The 19,329-nt window shown below is 41.2% G+C and overlaps 3 protein-coding genes across 3 annotated transcripts; 1 reads left to right on the plus strand and 2 right to left on the minus strand.

Annotated features, from left to right (window-relative positions):
• The first annotated feature begins 1,312 nt into the window (after positions 1-1,312).
• On the plus strand, positions 1,313-5,128 carry LOC104438238 (protein phosphatase 1 regulatory inhibitor subunit PPP1R7 homolog). The gene is made up of 6 exons (XM_010051334.3): positions 1,313-1,694; positions 2,480-2,710; positions 2,963-3,109; positions 3,221-3,363; positions 3,524-3,638; positions 4,458-5,128. The coding sequence occupies exons 1-6, from the start codon at positions 1,395-1,397 to the stop codon at positions 4,536-4,538; spliced, it is 1,017 nt and encodes a 338-aa protein (XP_010049636.1). The 5' UTR covers positions 1,313-1,394; the 3' UTR covers positions 4,539-5,128.
• Positions 5,129-5,785: 657 nt separating this feature from the next.
• Positions 5,786-9,274, minus strand: LOC104438239 (SNW/SKI-interacting protein). Its single transcript, XM_010051335.3, has 2 exons — positions 9,116-9,274; positions 5,786-7,895 (listed from the first exon to the last, which is right to left on the minus strand). Exon 2 carries the CDS (start codon positions 7,852-7,854, stop codon positions 6,040-6,042), a length of 1,815 nt encoding a protein of 604 aa, XP_010049637.2. The 5' UTR covers positions 7,855-7,895; positions 9,116-9,274; the 3' UTR covers positions 5,786-6,039.
• A 1,206-nt stretch (positions 9,275-10,480) lies between these two features.
• Positions 10,481-16,141, minus strand: LOC104438240 (protein unc-13 homolog). Its single transcript, XM_010051336.3, has 5 exons — positions 15,433-16,141; positions 13,990-14,856; positions 12,723-13,169; positions 12,245-12,434; positions 10,481-12,113 (listed from the first exon to the last, which is right to left on the minus strand). Exons 1-5 carry the CDS (start codon positions 15,898-15,900, stop codon positions 11,179-11,181), a joined length of 2,907 nt encoding a protein of 968 aa, XP_010049638.2. The 5' UTR covers positions 15,901-16,141; the 3' UTR covers positions 10,481-11,178.
• Between the last annotated feature and the right edge of the window lie 3,188 nt (positions 16,142-19,329).

The raw sequence follows: 19,329 nt of genomic DNA on the forward strand, positions 1-19,329 counted from the left end.
TATTTATCCGTAGTAATCAGAATCGAAATCCTGACGTAGTATTTACCTTTATCATCGATCCCTAATTTCCGATTTATCTTTGTCTTTTCAACAAAAAGGAAATAAGAGAATAACATGGAGTCTCTCACCAGGGGCGATTCTCCTATCCATTTCTTCCATGAGTCTTCTAAAGACATGCTCAGTCTATCGAGCGCATAATTTTCAAGGGTGAAAGTTCTATCTAATTAAGAAGAATTATGAATCATTGGATTTGTGCTAATAATTATCCCTCCCACATTAGGAGAAGGAGGTGGATAGTTTAAATTTCCACATTCTTAGGGATGGGGGAGGGAAGTGGCTTTCTATTGTTTGTTGAGAGATGCTCACTTATACGAGTTACGAATAAAAGTTGTGTGGTAGTATTTAACTTTTCATTTACTAAATTATAAATTAATTTTTGAGATAGAGAATTTAAATTCCCGGTGAGATTTGGGGAGTGGATGTAGGCATCGAGTTTGGACCGAACCATTATAAATAGATCAAGCAAATTCTCTTTCCTTGCTCCTTATATTTGGTTTATTTCACTTGTTCATATACTTTTCCCTAGTCTTGCAAGTCGTTTGGACATATTTAATCCAATGTTTCTAGAATATCTTGGGAGGAAAGTTCAAAGTTTTTGCTGGAAGGACAATAATTACGCTTAGATACCCCATAGACCCTTACACCGTCCTTAGACAAGTCAGTAGCTTGTTCCCTGGTTATAATATTTAAAGATGCCTTTATTTCACAAAAAAATCAAAATTTAGAAAATATTTTTGAGAAAATAATCTCTCGTATCGCTTATAAAAATAAATAAATAAAAATATCTTTTTAGATTTATTTTCCAAATCTTAAGTTTTCTATGAAAAATACACCATAAATCATGGAATATTATTAATAGGTGCTCCATTATCTTAACGGTGTGTTTATTTTTATTTTTTTTGAAAAATGAATGATTTAAAAATATTGTCCTAAAAATAATCGTTTAATTTTTCTAAATAATTAATCAATTAAAATATTTTATTATCAATGAAAATTTTGATATCTAAATATTTTCACGAATGATGAAATTATTTTTACTCAATTTTTTTTATAAGGAACACGATCAATATATTCCTTGAAACAAACGGACCCCAAAATTTTGTTTTTTTAACTTTTATTAACAATTACATGGAACTTGATGGTAAGGGCCAATTGGGCTTTAGAAAGCCCAAGGAGAAAAATGGGCCCATCGGCCCAATGCCTTCTTCCACGCAATGATTAAGCGAACAAACAGAAGCAGAAAACCGAGACGAACTGCAGAAGATTCCTCTTCCTCTCCTCGTACTCTCTCTCTCTCTCTCTCTCTCGATCGTTCGATCGATCATCGCGAAGGCATGGAGGAAAGCCGCACCGAATCGGCGCCGGCCGGCGACGATCCGGCGACCGCGACGGTGGAGGACGAGGGGCTCGCGGCGGCGGTCCTCGACCTCACGAGCTGCCAGCTCCACGACCTCACCTCCGTCGAGCTCCCCCCGACCCTGACCGAGCTGGACTTGACGGCGAACCGCCTCGCGAGCCTCGACCCGCGAATCGGGCAGCTCTCGAACCTGAAGAAGCTCTCGCTCCGCCAGAATCTGATCGACGACGCTACCGCCGCGGCGATTTCGGGCTGGGAGGCGTTGTCCGGCCTCGAGGTACTCGATTCTCTTCTTATGCGATCGATTGCTTGCGTATGTGATGTTGTTGCTCGGTGAGGATTGGAATTTTTCTTTTTTCTTTTTTTTTTTGCGAAGAAGGAAGTGCTTGTTTCGCTTTTGGGGCGGCAACTTTACTGAGAAAATGTGTGTTGAAGCATTAGCGGAGGGTAGGCAAAGGATTTTGTAACGGGCGCGCTGGTTGACCACCTTGATAAAAGATTGGAAGGAAAATGAATAGGTAGAGCATCCATCGAGGTTGATCCCGTTTTGGGGCTTTGGTGCGACTGATTCCATAATGGTGCTGCATTTTGCGATGAGTTTGTAGTGCTTAAGTTGGGGCTAAGTGCATGAAGCGAAACTCGGAGAAGAACTTATAGCAAAACTGTTGACAGGATGGCTCGGAAAGGGTAGAAAGTGGAGGGGGAAAGTGATTCTTGTTGGGGATAGGGAGTCCCTCTAGCCGACCCTCAAAAAGAAACTTGCCAAGGTCTGTATCTTGTTTGCAATTATGCGGTTGTAGCTGTTGTTATAGAATGCTGGCTGCCTTTTCTTTCAGGGCAACACTGGTGATTGAACCTCATCCACTACCCAAAAAAAAAAAGATCCCTTTTCTAGTGTATATTTCTTATTATACAGAGTTTGTGGCATTTGCTATGTTGCTGTAAAATCCACATTCGTTTTCTTGCTTGGACTGATTAAGGAAAAAGCCGGAATTTTTGTATTACATGTAGGTTTTTCTCCTTTTTGGTTCTTTGGAGTAACAGGAAGTTTTGATTCTGCAGGAACTGGTGCTTAGGGATAACAAACTAACAAAGCTACCTGGTGCCCATATATTCAAGAGGCTTTTGGTTTTCGATGTCTCTTTCAATGAGATTCCTTCATTAAGTGGGTTGTCTAAGGTCTCCAGCACTCTCAAGGAGCTCTATGTATCAAAGAATGAAGTACCGAAAATTGAGGAGATCGATCACTTCACTGACCTTCAGATTCTTGAACTTGGTTCCAACAGATTGAGGGTGATTGTTCTTACCTTTAGATAACCAATTGTTGGGAATAAATATTTAACTGATCTCAATTGCAAACCTCAATTCTGTTACGTCAAATTGTGTACCTAGTATTAGCAACGAATGTCTTCTTTCCCTAGCATGGATACAAGTCATGGTTGTATTTGCTGAAGAAGGCATACCCATCGGTACCTAAGACACAATGGTCTATTTGAACTCTCTTTAGTAGTTTTTGGGTGATGAGATGTGAACCTTCTGTTTCAGGTGATGGAGAACTTGCAAAATTTAGTTAAGTTACAAGAGTTGTGGCTGGGAAGGAATCGTATCAAAACAGTCAATTTATGTGGGCTGAAATGCATCGAGAAGATTAGCTTGCAAAGCAATCGTTTGACCTCTATGGCAGGATTTGAGGTACACTGTGGCCTGTTGTTTTGTCCTCAAGCTGAGCATTTCTGCAATTATAATGCAGTAATTCTTACATTATCAATGACATTTGAGTAACAATAAGGACAAAATTTGTAGGGATGCATTGCTCTTGAGGAATTGTACTTGAGCCACAACGGCATTGCAAAAATGGAAGGCTTGTCAACCTTAGTCAATCTTCGTGTATTAGACCTGTCATCAAATAAACTGAAGTCTATTGATGACATTCAGAACCTAACAAGGTATCAATGTTTCTTAAGATTTTCCGCATGATCACAGTTTCACGTGGTGGAAGATGTATTTTTTTTTTTTTCCTGATTTGACTGTTGATTGCAGCTTAGACTTTTCTTCTGAGTGGTGTGTTGGTTGCATGTCTGTATTTTCTTCTGATATCATTTGCAGGTTAGAAGATTTATGGCTTAATGACAATCAGATAGAATCACTTGAAACTATTGCTGAGGCTGTGGCAGGTTCAACAGAGAAACTCACCACTCTCTACCTCGAGAACAATCCATGTGTATGTTATCTGCAACTTGACTGATTGATTTGTTTTGGTCAAGATGTCTTTATCTTGCTGTGCTATCATTTCCATAAAAGGATGTATTTCAGAGTATTTTTCTTATGTCGGTCGCATCCTCCCTTGGGTTGATATTTTATGATTACGCAATATGTCATGTAGTCTTTTGATTTTGTGTATGATATGTCATGTACTTCAATTGAAACAGTCATAGTGAGCACCATACGTTTAGACTGCTTAGAGAATTTATCCCTGAATTATAGCGTAGCAAAAGCAATATTGTTATTTTCCCACTAAAAATGCTTACATGGCACGTTCTTCCTATATTACTGGTATTGCTGCAGTTTCCATGGTCATTATGAGTTTCCTTGCTGTGGTTTTTTAAATGGAATGGTTTGATCCCATAAAAAAATGAAATAGGATGGGACAGGACTCAGTTTTGATTTAGCTCTAGATGTCTTATCAAGGAAAATTTTAAAGGGAAGTTGAGAATTTGTTTTAAGAAAATAGCATTGTTGATAGGGACATATAGCCCATCACTCCTGGTCTTGATGAGTTGATTTCTTGTTCAATGATTGATCTAAACCTGTTCGCCTTCATGGCTTTATAAATGTCAGGCATCTCATATGAATATCTTAAAAATATATTACCATTTGCATATATTCTTTGGAACCACTGCAAATCTTTAAGTCGGTTGCTTTTGACAGAGACAAAAGAAAGATGGATTATTGAATAATTTTTTAGTTTTGGTCATACAGTAGTTGACCATATTTTAATCTCTGAGCTTCCAGATCTTTAAACCTGCTTTCTTTTTTTCAGGCAAAATCTCCAAATTACTTCACCACATTGAAGCAAATCTTCCCAAACATTCAGCAAATTGATTCGAAAATATTTGCTTAGCGGTCCTCAGTTTCTCATAGATGCAGCTGCTTCACACAGGGAGATGTGATGTGGCTAAGAGCCAGAGAAGATTTGCAGCTTATGTGCGAGCAATGTTTCCTGGGCCCATAGTTGGAGAAAGTATTCTCGGTTTTCATAGGCATCACCGTTTACTGCAATTTTACAGGAACCTTTTGCAGACTGATTCAGTTTTCTTCTGAGGAATGTTTTTTGGACCGGAAACCCTGAGCACAGCGAGATTCCTGCTTTTCTTCACAGGTTGAAAGCTTCAGTTTTGTCAACTTTCTTAATCTTTCCCAAAAGTTTTTCTGGATCCTAGTCCCTTGCTGCTGGGTTTTCCTATTGCCAAGCCGAAGCCTTTGCCGTTGAGTATGTGCCAACATTTTAAGGCAAAAGGATGGATATGGGATGCTTTTGTTGGTTGGATGTGTATTTAAAACGATTTCTTCTGCGTTTAAGGACAGTGTTCAAATGATGATATGAGTTTGTCTTTATAGTTTGGACGACAGCTGACTCATCTTCACCTTGTTCCAAGGATTTGTGCTTTCTTATTTCCTAATGATATGATATATGACAGGGTTAATAGGGCATTTTTTCTCAGGGTTTTCCCTAATCATCTGTATACAATCACGCACATGATTTGATCGTCTTAATTTACCTTATCAGATAATAATCACTTAAGTAACTTTGACAATTTTATCTCTAGTAACCTGGCAGAGCTGCTCTCACGTCAAGATCACGAAGGGTAGATGTTCAAGCAAAAAGGCCTAGCACTTAGAATTAACTGTCAAAACCAACAATTCTAGGCTCCCGATTTTTGTTTCCAAACCTCTGACCCTCAGGGAAAAAGAAAATCCTGTTTCCAACCAATGTTTTCAACTCTTAACTCTTATGAATCAGTAAGCATAGAACCGTGAATTCGAGCTATCAGGTGGCCACAGATTGCTTTTGAGTTTTGACCAGGAGCGGCAACATATATGAAAGATGAGCATCCCATTGGAAAAATTGGCTCTTCCCTTGAACTTAGTAGCACGCCCCAACCTTTACGGGGACTGTCCTCACAATCCGGTCTACAATTACTGGAGAGGCTAATTGCTTTGATATATTATCGCCATAAACCTCCATACAATTGAAAATTTTATAGCCTCTGAAATAACAGGTCAGATGTTCAACAGTTTTAGGCACTTGCTTTTCGCTACATCTTTCTGTTTCAAACAGATAATCCATGCAGCATAAAACGGTCAGCGAAACACAAGCTCTGAGTAATTCGATCACAAAATCAAACCATGGTGAATTCACAGCAGCTAGAAGAGAGTGCTGATCATCATAATGCAACTCAAATTATGGCTAAGAAAATCCAGAGTTTCTGAAATACTTCTTCCTGCTTCCTCCATTTAAGTAAATTCAAATCCACAGCACTCGCCAAGGAAATAACTTTACCATACAAACACAAAGATGTAAATTCTGATGCTTGCACAAGCAAAGATTAGCAGAACATAGTTTATCGTCCCTTCTCAAAGCCGATGCGTGTTCGGCTGGAACCTCCCCCATAACCATCGCGCATCGACGAGCCTGCACTAGCCCTCATTGTCCCTCCAGAGCCGATCTTATCGGTTGGTTTCTTGCCCCCCTTCACCTCTGTCAAGAACTGGTCCAGACCAAATGGATCAGCCTCTTCAGCAGCTTCCCTCTCAAACTCAACTGGCCTGTCCCTTGTACCGCCTCTCTCAGCTGTGCCGGAGAATGCCTTATCTGGCTTGAAGCGCTCCGTCTTCATAATCTTATCCAGCTGCTCATCCGCACCTCCATACACTTCAGAATCAAGGTCCTTCTTAGGCCTATAGAGAGTTGAAAGTGTGGGCTGAGCGGTGAACAGTCCTTTATCATATACGTTGTACTGGTCATCAGTTGCAAACCCAGAATCCATGCCTTTCTCTTGGTTAAAGAGCCTCTGGTCGTACATGATCTCTCCTCCTCTACCTGCTCCAGCTGAAGCCATTCCCAATGCAACCTTCTCACTAATATCCCTATCTCTGTCTCTAGTGATTTTGCTTTTCTTTCCCATAGCAGCATCCTTAGCCTCCAATCTTCTCTCCCTCTCCCTCTCTCGACGCCGCTCCTCACGAATTTTCTCGCGTTGCAGCCTTTCTTCCTTTTCTTCTCTCGTTTCCTTGGGATAATCTCGATCTCTTTCTCCTTCACGCTCATAATGCCCTCTCATTTCCACGCCATCCATGCCATTTTTCTCGGGAGGCATAGAAACGGCAGCTGGGGCTGCTGCACCGGTTCTCTCTGAACGAGCCTTTTCAGCCAAAGCACGGAGCTCCTGTTCTCTCCTCTCATTTTCCTTCATCTGCATTTCTTTCTGCACCTTAGATCTCATGGCAACTGCCTCCCTGGCCTTCTGTTCAGAAACATAAAGAGCCTCAGAAAGCTTGGCAAAATTGTCATTGATCTGTACTTCCTGGAGGCCTCGTCCATCAGCAGCAAGACGCTTGTCTAGTGGGATAGTGTAACCCTTAGGGTTTTTCCAATTTGAGATACAAGGTGGGATCTTCCAATCCTGTTGATCTTTTACGGTAACAGGGCGAGGCGGAGAATGCATAATCGGCACAGGCGGGGATCCAGAGGCCTTTGGGACCCTCTTATGTTTAAACTTGGGTGGCTCGAGGGGGTCCACAGGCATCTCAACCATCCTTATAATCCTCTCCTTTGCACCAGAATTAAATGCAGCAGACTGCTGAGATGGCTTATACTTAATGAACTTTGAATCTGATGATTGCTTGGGCACATTTTTCGGCTGTGCTGCACTCAATCTCACATTAACAATCTTCTCTAGCGCATTCTTTGTTTCCTGAGTTATTTCTTCGATCTCCCTCTCCATATCTTCATCCTCTTCTTTCTCATCCTCATCTCTCAGAATCTTTGGAATGAGATCTTTATGCTGGCTGTGAACAACCTTCCTTGCATTTTCATTCTGCTTAACAATAGCATCGTAAGCAACATTTCCATGAGCATCAACAGTCACTGGCAGAATTTTAGATCCAGGCTTCCCAGATTTATCCCTGCCCATATCCAGAGGGTACTGGGCAATATGAATCTCAGGAAATGCACCTCCATCTCCAAAATCCTCAACTTTTCGAGGCACAAAACCCTGGCGTTTCAAGTATGGCGGCACAGGGTTGTGCTTGACCACAGTGGTTCGTTCAGGATCAGAAGAGCTGAAACGCTGCTTGAACCAGGGATCATTTGAGTGGTCATAAAAAGTGGCTGCTGTTGTCTTCGCTGGAGGCAACAGCTCATTCAAAGATGCCATGCTTCCTTGTCACACAACGGAAAGCCAGGAGTCCCCAAAACCTGAAACACCCAAATACAAAGAAAAATCCTCAGCAATTAGCAGAAAACATGAAATCCATTCAAATGAAGATTAACCTGGAAAAAAATCAATTGGGCACCATCTAGTGGCGCACACACATCGGGCGCTTTGAAAGATCCAAAAAATGAGTACACATAATTAAACTCCATTAGCATCCGACTCCAAAAGTAGAGTACAAGCATCAGAGTCAAACAACTGCAACACCAAAATCCCTAGGCCATGAATCACATAAGCCTCAACCCTTCTTCGATCTCCACATAACCTTACAGTATAGAACGAGCAAAATAAACAGCTACATGAAACCAAATCACACAGTATGCTTCATCAGCACAAGACTTCTCCACAATAACCCCGCAAAAAAACACAACATCCCAACATAGAGCAGAGAAAACAACTTTAATCCAGTTAACCCAAAAAATAAGTAAAAATGGAACAGCAAAAATCGCAACTGCCAAGGAACACACTGGAGCCCAATCTGCAGCTCAAAATCGCCCAATTTAGACTAGGGTTGCAAAACAGCTAAACAAAACCAAACCAAATCACGCCGTATGCTTCATTGGCGCAAGACTTCTCTGCATAAACCCCAAAAAAAAAAAAAAAAAAAAAAAAAAAAACAACATCCCACATCCCAACATAGAGCGGTGAAAGCTAGTAACTTTAATCCAGCAAATAACAAAGGCGGAACAGCAAAAATCGCAACCGCCAAGGAATACCACGACGGAGCCCAATCCGCAGCTCAAAATCGCCCAATTTAGACTAAGGTTGCAAAACAGCTAAAACAGCTAAACGAAACCAAATCACGCGCAGCGCAAGACTTCTCCACGATACCCCCCAAAACACACAACATCCCAACACAGAGCAGAGAAAAACGGTAACTTTCATCCAGTCAAAAACAAAGCGGAACACCAAAAAATTCGCAACCGCCAAGGAACACCGCGACGGAGCCCAATCCGCAGCTCGAAGTCGCTCAACTTCCCCTAGGGTTGCAATCAAAACCCCGATCTCAAATCCAGATTCCGATTCTAGGGTTCGACCAAACCAACTCGAGCAGCGCCTCGAAGCCCGCGAGGCTCTCAAAAACCCCTTTGCACAAACGTAATCCAAAACCAGCCGTGCCTAGTCCCCCAAACAGCGCGGCGAAACTCGACCTGGAATTCGACCGATCGAGACCTAGAGAGAGAGAGAGAAGGTGAATCGATACCTTTGAGCACGAGCTGGTTGGATTGATTATGGCTATGGCCGATCGGGCAGGAGGCTTGGAGTATATGGAGAAGAAGGGACGGGATAGGGCAGAAGCCTAAGGAAGAAGAAGAAGGACGACGGACTACGGAGAAATACCTGAAAAATGGAGGAACTTGAGGCTGCTACTGGTTCGAGTCGGTGAAGAGGGAGGTTTGATGGGCCTTAAAATGGGCCTCCTTCGTATTGGGCTGGATCGCTTTTGCAAGTGTTCATTGGGCTCTGAGGACGGGAGCTGATCTTGGGCTTGAGGCCCACTTATGCGGCGAGTTTTGTGTCGCTTGGGAATGGTAAGATCAGAAATCGGGATTTTAAGATTCAGGATTGGAGAAGTATTTTACATAATCTTAATACATGGGAAATTCGAATAGTTTACAGGATCACGTTAATTCATCTTCTAAAAAAAGAAAAGGATATCAAGTCTAATGTGAAGTTGGAGATGAAGTCACGATTATTCTTTTATATTACAGAACAATAAAGACTTTTCGAACACCCAATTAGTTTACGCCAGATGAGGTAAATCCCTTGTTTTATGCACGCTGGATAATTACTAAAGACTAGCAAGCATGTACTCGTAGGATTGATTCTACGAGAATGCACATATTCAAAGAAGTGCTGTTGCATTAAGGCCGTTACCCGAGGCACCAAAACGTGGTTGTCATCTAATAAGTTTCCACGCCAAGGTTCAATCCAATCCACAGTCTAAGTCACTTTGGAGAGTGTCCGAAAAGAAGAAAATTAGGCGGATTTTATAGTCTCAATTTTCCCAATTCTGGAAAAGTTAAGGGAAATCATTCTAACAATTAAAGGAATGGACTTGAACAACTTTCTTTTTATTAGCTAATTATCAATGGACTTCTCTTCTATCTCTTTTTCGTATGATTTCCATAACCAAGAGAGGCATCCAATATGAGTTTAGCTCAATGCAAGCAACTATAGGTACCAGATCTTTACGATTCTTGTATCGGCCGAACCACCGTTTTCGCAGCCACGAGCAGGTGTAACGCCTAAGGCGCAGCGACTTCTAATGAATGGTTTCAGAATGATTGATGAAGGAAATCAGGCAACAAGCTTCATACACAAGGATGGATCGCGTCATGACTCATGACTCCTGTCTCCAACATGTCCATCGACATGATCACACAATTCACCAGTACAAGGAAACAACACGGGCAGTTCTCCTCGAAGAAACAACACACGTGCATATACTCAGTTGAGGGATCAAAGAGACTATTACATGCTCCGAGAAAGTCCGTTAAACCTGTGGACTCTGGGATCGGACATTCAGGGCCACAACTGTTGAGCTCGAGATGAGAGGGCACATGAATAAGGCGGACAAGTGTCTGGAAGTGCGATTGATCAGGTAGCATCTTGCTACACAACGATAAACAAACCCAAACCTCAACACTCAATTTTCCGGAAAGAGATGTATGATACAGAACAGTATATGTGAATGCTAATCATACACAAAATGGGAAGCTAACCAATACCGACTCAGTTTCTCACAGCCGCTGTTACAAACCGTAGTACACAATACCTATCTTTGACTCTTTACGTTTGTATAATCTGATCTATCGTATCCTAATAAAATATGAAAGTAAAGAAGGAAACCATACGGTCACACCATGTAAATGTTAACATTTAGTTGCCTGAAGCACTCCCCAGGAGGAATTTTTTCGGGGAACACAGAGTCAACTGATGCCAATGCCGACACCATGTCCTCACATTATCCCTTGTGAGCTCCCCATTCCCAATCTCACTAGAGCCCCCTTATGAGTGGATGACCTGATGATACAACCAATGCGCTCAAAATCTTGTTATTGTTGAGCCACCTTGAGTAAACAAACCAATGACAGCTATACAAGAGATGCATCTGGTCTCCCAAAGACCCTCACCAAAGAAGCCCTCCTCATGCAAAAGTGCAAGAACTCAATTTGTCCATATTACACAAAGCAATAGGAATGGTCCAGCAACAAGCCTTACATCAAGACATGCCACACAAAATGATAGCTCCACATTGAAGGGTCATAGTTTCTTGGGAAAGCTGTAGGTTTTCTTGAGGAACTTTGTTGCCGACTGGTCATTCCTGTAACATAAAACTCGTAAAATAGTGTTTGGTTCGTTAGGACTCCATTGACTTGGAGTCGGAGGCAGCGGTGGCTTGGATTTGGCAGAGGAGCCATAAGTTTCCTGTGAGATCTGTTTGAACCGCATGATCAGACTCTCAGTATTGGCGTGAAAGAGTGGAAGAATATTTTTAACCGTGGCTGAAAATTTATCAATCAGATCAGCTGGCAGCCCATCCCCATTAGACCAGAATAACTCTTCAAGGAGCTTAAAATCTTCATCTACAATCTGTGAGTCTTCAAGAGAGAATGCACGGCAAGGTCCTCCGGCTAGCAAAACTAATAGAAACCCTTCGAAGGAAGCTCTCATGACATCTGTTATAACACGCGTCCTCACTCGATCATGCACCAATGACGATAATGTCTCTAAATACTGTTCAAGATCCTGAAGGAAAGGCTCAATCCTAGAAGAAGCAACATCCCCGACATATAAAGCGTCCCAAAGCCCATGACTTAGGTTGTGAAAGATCACCTTATAAGCTATCGTCTCACAAAGTTGTTGGATTCCTTCCACACAAGCAGCAGCAGAAAGCTCAAATCTAATTCTCTTTCCATCTGCGATTGCGTCTGCGTGAGCGGGGTCAGAACTTTTAAGATACATGAGTGTCTTCTTTGACAAAACCTCCAGTTGTGTCCTGAAGTGCTGTAGTGTGTTAACGCGAACACACAGCTGAGGTACTCCAAAGAAGTCATCCCCATTGGTAATCCCAACCTGGGATTTCCTCCTCTGAGCAATTATTTCCTTTTCCTTCTTCTTGGACACACGATTGTATTTAGATCCCGTGGTACATCGAGTTAGAGCAGGCATTGCAGGGATGAATTTATTCTTTGTTCCTGCAGATAACAACATAAATTAACCTTGAGTTAATTGCAAAAGTCCAACTGCCATCTCTATAGGTCTTCTCTAGTACTCCGTAAAAAAGATGTGAAGTCTTTGAAGTCATTTTACAGTCCACAGTACTTACCACAGCCAGTTTTTACTTTCAACATATATTGTTGAAGACATCCATCAAGCCCACTAATTAGTTGAGGAAGCAAGCTTTGATACATTGGTATGGGCAACAGGAAAAATGCTTCCAAAGTCTCATCAACTATCCGGAGAACTTCCACGGCAGAAGGAGCAAATTGTTCTTTATTAGCATTTGGACTCCAAACCTACAAATAAAGAAGTTGGCAAGGCATGAACCTATATAGATATACATTAACTGAACATTTAAAGTATTCAGAAATGCATCTTGCTACAAAGAATAATGACGAGAATGATGAGTCAATAGGAAGGATGAGTCCTTCATGCCAGCATGCATCAAATGATATATATACCGATTCGTGTATCGGTTGTAAATGGCACATGTGAGACAAATTTAGAAACTAACAAAGAAGAATTGACAGGAATAACAACAGTGCATTATGTTCCCTGCATTCTGCAGACCATCAGTGACGTACCTCTTGTTGCAGATTCCGGTCAACCCACTCTCCCAATCTGTCAACTCTTGTTTTTATCCACGACATCACCAGATTGGTTATTACAGATTCAGCCTCGAAGGGAGGCATCTCCTGTATTATAGACTTTCCACCATCCTCACTGTCCACCGAATCTTCAACTGCTACTTGGACAAGATCTTTCTCCAGTTTATCTGCTGCAATTAGAACTTGCATAGCCTCAGGTGTCAACTCCTCGATACCCGAAATGAACCTGTTCAAGTCATTCCCATAGCAAGAATGAAGGGTTGCCACCGCAACACCTGCTGCAAGTGGATGCCACCTCTTCAATATTGGGCTAAACAGCTCCTTCTCATTAACAACAAGTTCTCTAATGTCTTGAGCGAGGATAGAGAGGAAAGGGAGAGCATTATGCTGGCTTTTACATATTTTCCTTATCTTCTCCTTTTTCTGTCTTAAACGTACAAAGGAAAAAGTTTTCAATCAAATAAAGGAAACAATTTGTACTTCCAACAGCATTCTTATATTAAAGCTAGACTGCATCCTCAAATGCTTGCACAAGATCTATCTAAAGCCTTATTAGTGTCCCTCACCACTAAATATTCTTAAATTGAAAAGACTGCAGAAAATTAACTGACAGCCATCGTAGGTTCAAGATATTCATAGGATTAACTGTTTGTTCTGTTTGTTCTTATGCGTCTTGCTATGCATATGGGTCCATATCCTCCACAAATTTACAATCTTGAGAATCAGAAAAGGAATTTCATCCCAGTGATGAACGTAGCATGAAGAGCAAAGACAGTAATGAGCTTAGAAGAAAATACAACTGAGTCAAAGGAAAAGCTCTCACTAATAGCTACAGGACTTACTAGATAGTAGCATGAAGGAAGAAAGACTGTAACGGGTTCCCAAGAAATTACTGAGTCAAATAAAAACAGTTCCTACAAACATCTACAGGACTAACCATGCACTTCATTCTAAGATATTACAGAATATAGAATTAAATTGTTAATTCGTCAGACCACAATACAATGTAGAAAGGAGCAGTCCTTTTATTAAATATAAAAGAGATAGTCGGAATTGTCTATCAAAAAGGTTGAGTCGTTTGCCCACTCATCTGAATAGAACTAGATTCCAGCAGAAATCTCACAACAAAAAGCATCAACATAATAGAACTGCAGATAGATTCGTTTGTGTAGCTGCCATTGGCATGTCCTTCTATCACAATAATGTTAATGATGCATGAAGGGTAAGAAAAGATTAGACTTGCCTGAGAATAGACCATGCGAAGAGATGATCTTATGTAAGCCTCAACCCTGTCGCAAGCTACATCAGTATCATTCTTTTTCCTGCGATGCTCGTGAGAGGTACCTTCAGCTAAAATTCTCACTGATGACACACATAGCAACATGAAACTCTGCATCACATCAATATTACCGCTGTGGAACGTATCGTGGTATGCAAGAAGCCTCTTCTCAGCCCAATTCAATATTGAATTCAATGTAGAACTTAAAACCATCGAGTAGTTTTCATCGTTCATCTGCTTTGCATCACTTTCAACTTCCATCAACAAATTACCAGCAGCAAATAGCAGGTCATTTTCTGCTTGCCCAGTTGCTACAAACCGCAGGAACAAGACCCATGCGAAACAAAGATTATGTAGGGCCTGGTTCATCCCAAGAATTACCCAGGTTTTCTTAATGAGTTCCAAAACCTCATCAACCTCTTCGATCATGGATGTTTCATCATTAATATCAAAACATGCTTCTAGGAGCAGTTGATACAGCCTAAGATTGAATGGGAAGCCATCAGCCCAATGACAAGTCTCTGAGGCACTCCCATCGAAAGATCTGCAAGCAAGAGACATCACATTGCTCCGAAGGAGCTGCACTGCTTCACCATTCCTTTCGCTTTCTCTGGGATTTTCTAAGGCAGCACGGATTAATTTCCGGAGACGCTGTGAAGTAGTGTCGGTCTTACTTAAAGGCAGGTGTGGATGCAGAAGCAATCCTGCTTCGAGAACCTTCAGATGTCTCCTTTGCCAAGCTTCGTATTCCTGTGGGTTGCGAAAATCCGACAACTTGTACTGCTGTAACAGCTCTAATGGAAGAACTACCGATTCCATCCTTCTTCCAAGCTGAAACAATTGGATAAACAGAGTTTTCTCATTGAAGTTGCATCAGGAAAGACTATGAACAGATTAATGAGCATTAAAAGGATATACTTAATCCCAAATAGAGAAGTGGCCAAGAAAACTCGACAAAATTGAGAATATAATCCTCAGTTCAATGTGATGAATGATGGAGCAGCTACCCCTTATCCCATCAATAAACTAACAATAAAACAGTGCAAAAATTAAGCTGGAAACATAGAGCAAAGGGGGAAAGAGCTAATTATGCTAAACTTCCATTTGGCACTTAATTACTTACAATGAAGATTAACAAGAAGAGCTAAGATTGCAAATTATAACTGAAGAGAGAGAACCACCGTTATTCTCCAAACATTTTTTTTTCCAATCATTCCTAATTGCCGAAATCATGTAAAACCAGTGAACTCTTTCAAGTAACTTCTCTTTGCCTCATCATGCCCTAAAAATGGCTCACTAGTAACTAAAATTTCACGCATTTCAACAATATCAACTCAATTACACACCAAAATTTTGAATTCAAACCCTGCGAAGAACACATGCTTCAGGGAAACATAGCATTCGCACCTGTCCGGCAGCGACCCTCAGCAAAGCACGCCTAACCTTCGAGTCAACCTGCTCGGACACCTTCATCTGAACCCTAACCATCTCCCCCACCGTGACCGGCCTCTTGGCCCGGCCCTGGCTCCCCGCCGCCGCCGCCGCCGCCGCGTCCCCGCCCCTCCTCTGGCTCACCGTCTCCGTCCGCTTCAGCCCCAGCGCCTTCTTCACCTTGCTCGCGGCCGTCGACGTCAGCGACCTCTGCAGCGACGGCGCGGCCGCCGGACCCTGCGCCGCCGCAGCCGCCGCAGCCGCAGCCGCCCCCGCGGCCCCGGCCCCGGCTGACGACCGCTCCGACTGGGAGATGTAGGTCAGCGGCCGGGAGCCGGAGCTCCGGCAGGCGGCGACGAGGAGCTCGTAGGCGGTCTCCCGGAGCTCCGCGTCGGAAAGGGTCGGAGCCGGATCCCCGAACGGAGACGGCAGGCGGTCGACCATGGCGGACGACGGCTACCCAATTCACCCCGGCGCGGCGTCGAGTCGGTGCCCGATCGAACGGAGCTTCACTCGGTAGGGAACGATGGAGGGTCGCTTTTGGAGAGAGAAAGGCGTCGTGGGTTTTGCTCTTGCTTGAATTCTAAGGAAGATACAGGGTCGTCATCATGCATTGACACGCACCACGCAGAGAGAGAGGAGAGAGAAGGAGAAGAAAAAGGTGCAGGCTTTAACCAGTGGGGGGAGAGTAATGTGGGGGAGCACAGGAATCTTGTGGAGACGGGGGTTTTATTAGGACAGGGATTAAGGTTAATTTAATCGTGGATTAGGATAATGGGAATCTGAGGGATTTTGATTATGCATTGTGGTGGTGGGAAAGGAGCAGCAGCCTATCCAATGGAGCTTAGAGAGAGAGAGAGAGACCGAGTCAACTTGACTTGGGATTGTTGACTTTGGTAGCGTTGGAAATTGTTGCCAAGCTGCGTTCACAGGTCTGTCGTTCGTTTTGTCAATTGAGTGCGCGCACCGACAATTTCTATACGGACGCCTTCCTACTACATTTCTTCCTAATTAGCAAAATTTTTGCTGCGAAATCTCAGCCGCTATCGAATGAAAAAGTTTATATATATCGATCATAAGATGGCGGAATACTTCCATCGTCGAATTTGACCGAGTCAATGTCGTCAATTTTGTTCGGCACAACAAAATTTATTATGCCAGATCCTACATGTCGTAATCCATGCCAAATACCATCTAAATAGGCGAAATTCACTGGAAAGAAGTGCCTCTAGCATAGGCTTAAACAAAGAGATGTACTTGTGTATCACAATTTTCATATTAAATCCAAATTCATAAACTTTTTAATAGTGGAAGTTGCTACAGAACGATGTGTATGAGCGGAATTACCGTTGCGCGCGAATGTAGTGCAATGCTTTTGTTGAGAAGAGAAAAGGTACAAGTGTTCTTGCAATTTCTATTTTTTTACCTTTTAAATACTTTTTTTGTGGTCCCAAATGAAGTTGTTTGATTGATGGAAGAAGGCACAACTTTTAGTAAAGGTAATAATTCTACAAAAATGTGGACAATTTCATGAAACTCTAAAAGGGAAAAAAAATTAATAATGACCCCCAAATTTGAGCATGGCATACAAAAGAAGACCTTTTCCAGAAATGCAAAAACCCTTGTTTGTGAAAATTTTCAGCCCCGAACGTGAATATTTGGTAAAAGGTCTCCATCATTACAAACCAGAGAAAAGCCAAGTCCAACTGGTTTTACCTGCTTGCTTGCTCACTAATTTGGCATGATTAGCGACTTTTCTTGATTAATATGCCAATTAGCTGGGAAACAAAGAGGGTTGAAGTTTACCTAAGCTGGCGGTTTAGCCAGTAACGCATCCAATTTCTTTCTTTTCCTAGGCTCATGGCTATTCTATCATTTTCAGTTGTAAGTGGTACCAATTACCTTAAAAGCTTACACCATTTATGGAACGACATGATTTATCTTTTAGATCTTTAATGGTGAGAAAGGTGCACTTTAGGCTAGAGTGATTTATCTTTTACATCAATGATTATATGCTCTAATTGCTCAAGTTTAGTTTCTCTTCCATCTTATTGACTACATGAGTGTTTTTTATTTTTTATTTTTTAAAGTTTGGGGTCTGTTTGTTAAAAAGTGTTTCTATTTCCTGAAACAAAAATTTATGTTCTTTTGTTCTAGGGAAGAAAAAAAAAAATGTAAAACATATTTGGTAAACTTTTGTTAAAGTGAACAAAAAATTTATTTTTTGTTCTCGGGAACAATTTCAAGAATCTATTTTTCTCTCTTCTTTTTCTTCTTTTCTTTCTCTCCTTCTTCTTCCTTTTGGACGGTCGCCGGCCTCAACCATGGTCGGCGACCGACCGACAAGGGTCGGTGACCTCATCGAAGCTTTGCTGGCCCTTGGCGAGGTCGAGCCTCGCCGGTGGCCTGATGAGGCTCACCTAGCCACCGAGGCCACCAGTGAGGCTCTAGCAAGCTCGCCGGACCTCGCCTAACCACCATTCAAGCCACGGCGATGGCCGGCGACCGGCCGCAAAGGAGGAAAAATAAAAAATAAAAATAAAAAATAAAAAATAAATAAGGAAAAATATAATCAAAATATTCAAAAATTAAAAGAAATAACAAAATTATACAAGTTTACTAAACGCATTTTTATTTTTGGAATAATTTTTTTTTGTAGTTACCAAGCGCGTTTATATACTCAAAAATTATTCCCGGAAACAGAAAAAAAAAAAATATTTCTCATCAAAAATTGTTCTCGAAACAGAAATGTTATCAAACATGCCCTTGGTAGTAAAGTTGTAATCGAGTTAGTTGTTGCACACCTTGAATGGTCTACCTCCCATGAGATTTCATGGGTGTACATGAGATTTTACTCTTGATGTGCGTTTGTTTTGCAAAAAACAAACGATTTGAAAAATATTTTCCTAAAAGTCATTGTTTGTGTCGCTTTACAAAAATGAACGGAAAAAAATATATATTTTCATAGAGATGAAAATATTTAGACATAAATTCTTGTATACAAATATTTTTCATTGAATAATTATTTCGAGCGATACAATCGATTATTTTAAGAAAAATATGTTTCAAATCATTTTTTATCCATAAAACAAATAGAACTTTAGAGTGCGTCAAGAAACCCAAAAATCAAGGAAGTTATATGATTGCGGTAGAGGTAGAAAAGTAAAACATATAAAAATAGAACACTCGTTGTGTGGAGAGAAATAGTAAAAACGATAAAATTAATGGAAAATAAAATAGTATTCAAGATTTTGACCATTGTCTCAAAAATTATTTCGATTTTCATAGAATAAAAGATGAGAGATTTATGGAATGTCCGACTGTCATTTCGAATTTAAAAGGTAAGAGATTCATTGATTACTTTCCAATCATCTTTATTAGGGTAAATTTCTTTGTTGTCCATCTATTTATCTATGTTCATAGGAGCCATATGTCATGCGAACAAGCTTGTTTGGAGCCTAGATGTGTGTGGAATCGAATGCACATTTAATATATATGGGCACAATCTGGCAATGATAAGGCCCAGATCATCAAATTCAAAAGCTTCTTTCAATATATCATTCAAGAAGTCTCTGTACAACCAACCCCCTTATTTTAATTCCTCCTTTGGCTTGTCAACTAATTCCATTATAATCTTGTTTAGCTGCCATTTGCCAACCTCACCTATAGCAGTCATCAATCATTCAAATGCGATTGTATATGATTTGATAATCTTAAGTGACTGATTCAAACTTCAAAGGGTTTATCCCTTTTCTGTAAAAAAAAAAAAAATTGCATGGCAAGTCCTAAATCTTATTTATGAAATGTGATCGAGTCATAAATTTTTCGATTGTTTCAATCGAGTCCCTAACTTTCTGAAAAGTACAATCGAGT

Source organism: Eucalyptus grandis, chromosome 3 (assembly GCF_016545825.1).
Source record: "Eucalyptus grandis isolate ANBG69807.140 chromosome 3, ASM1654582v1, whole genome shotgun sequence".
Taxonomy (NCBI): Eukaryota; Viridiplantae; Streptophyta; class Magnoliopsida; order Myrtales; family Myrtaceae; genus Eucalyptus; species Eucalyptus grandis.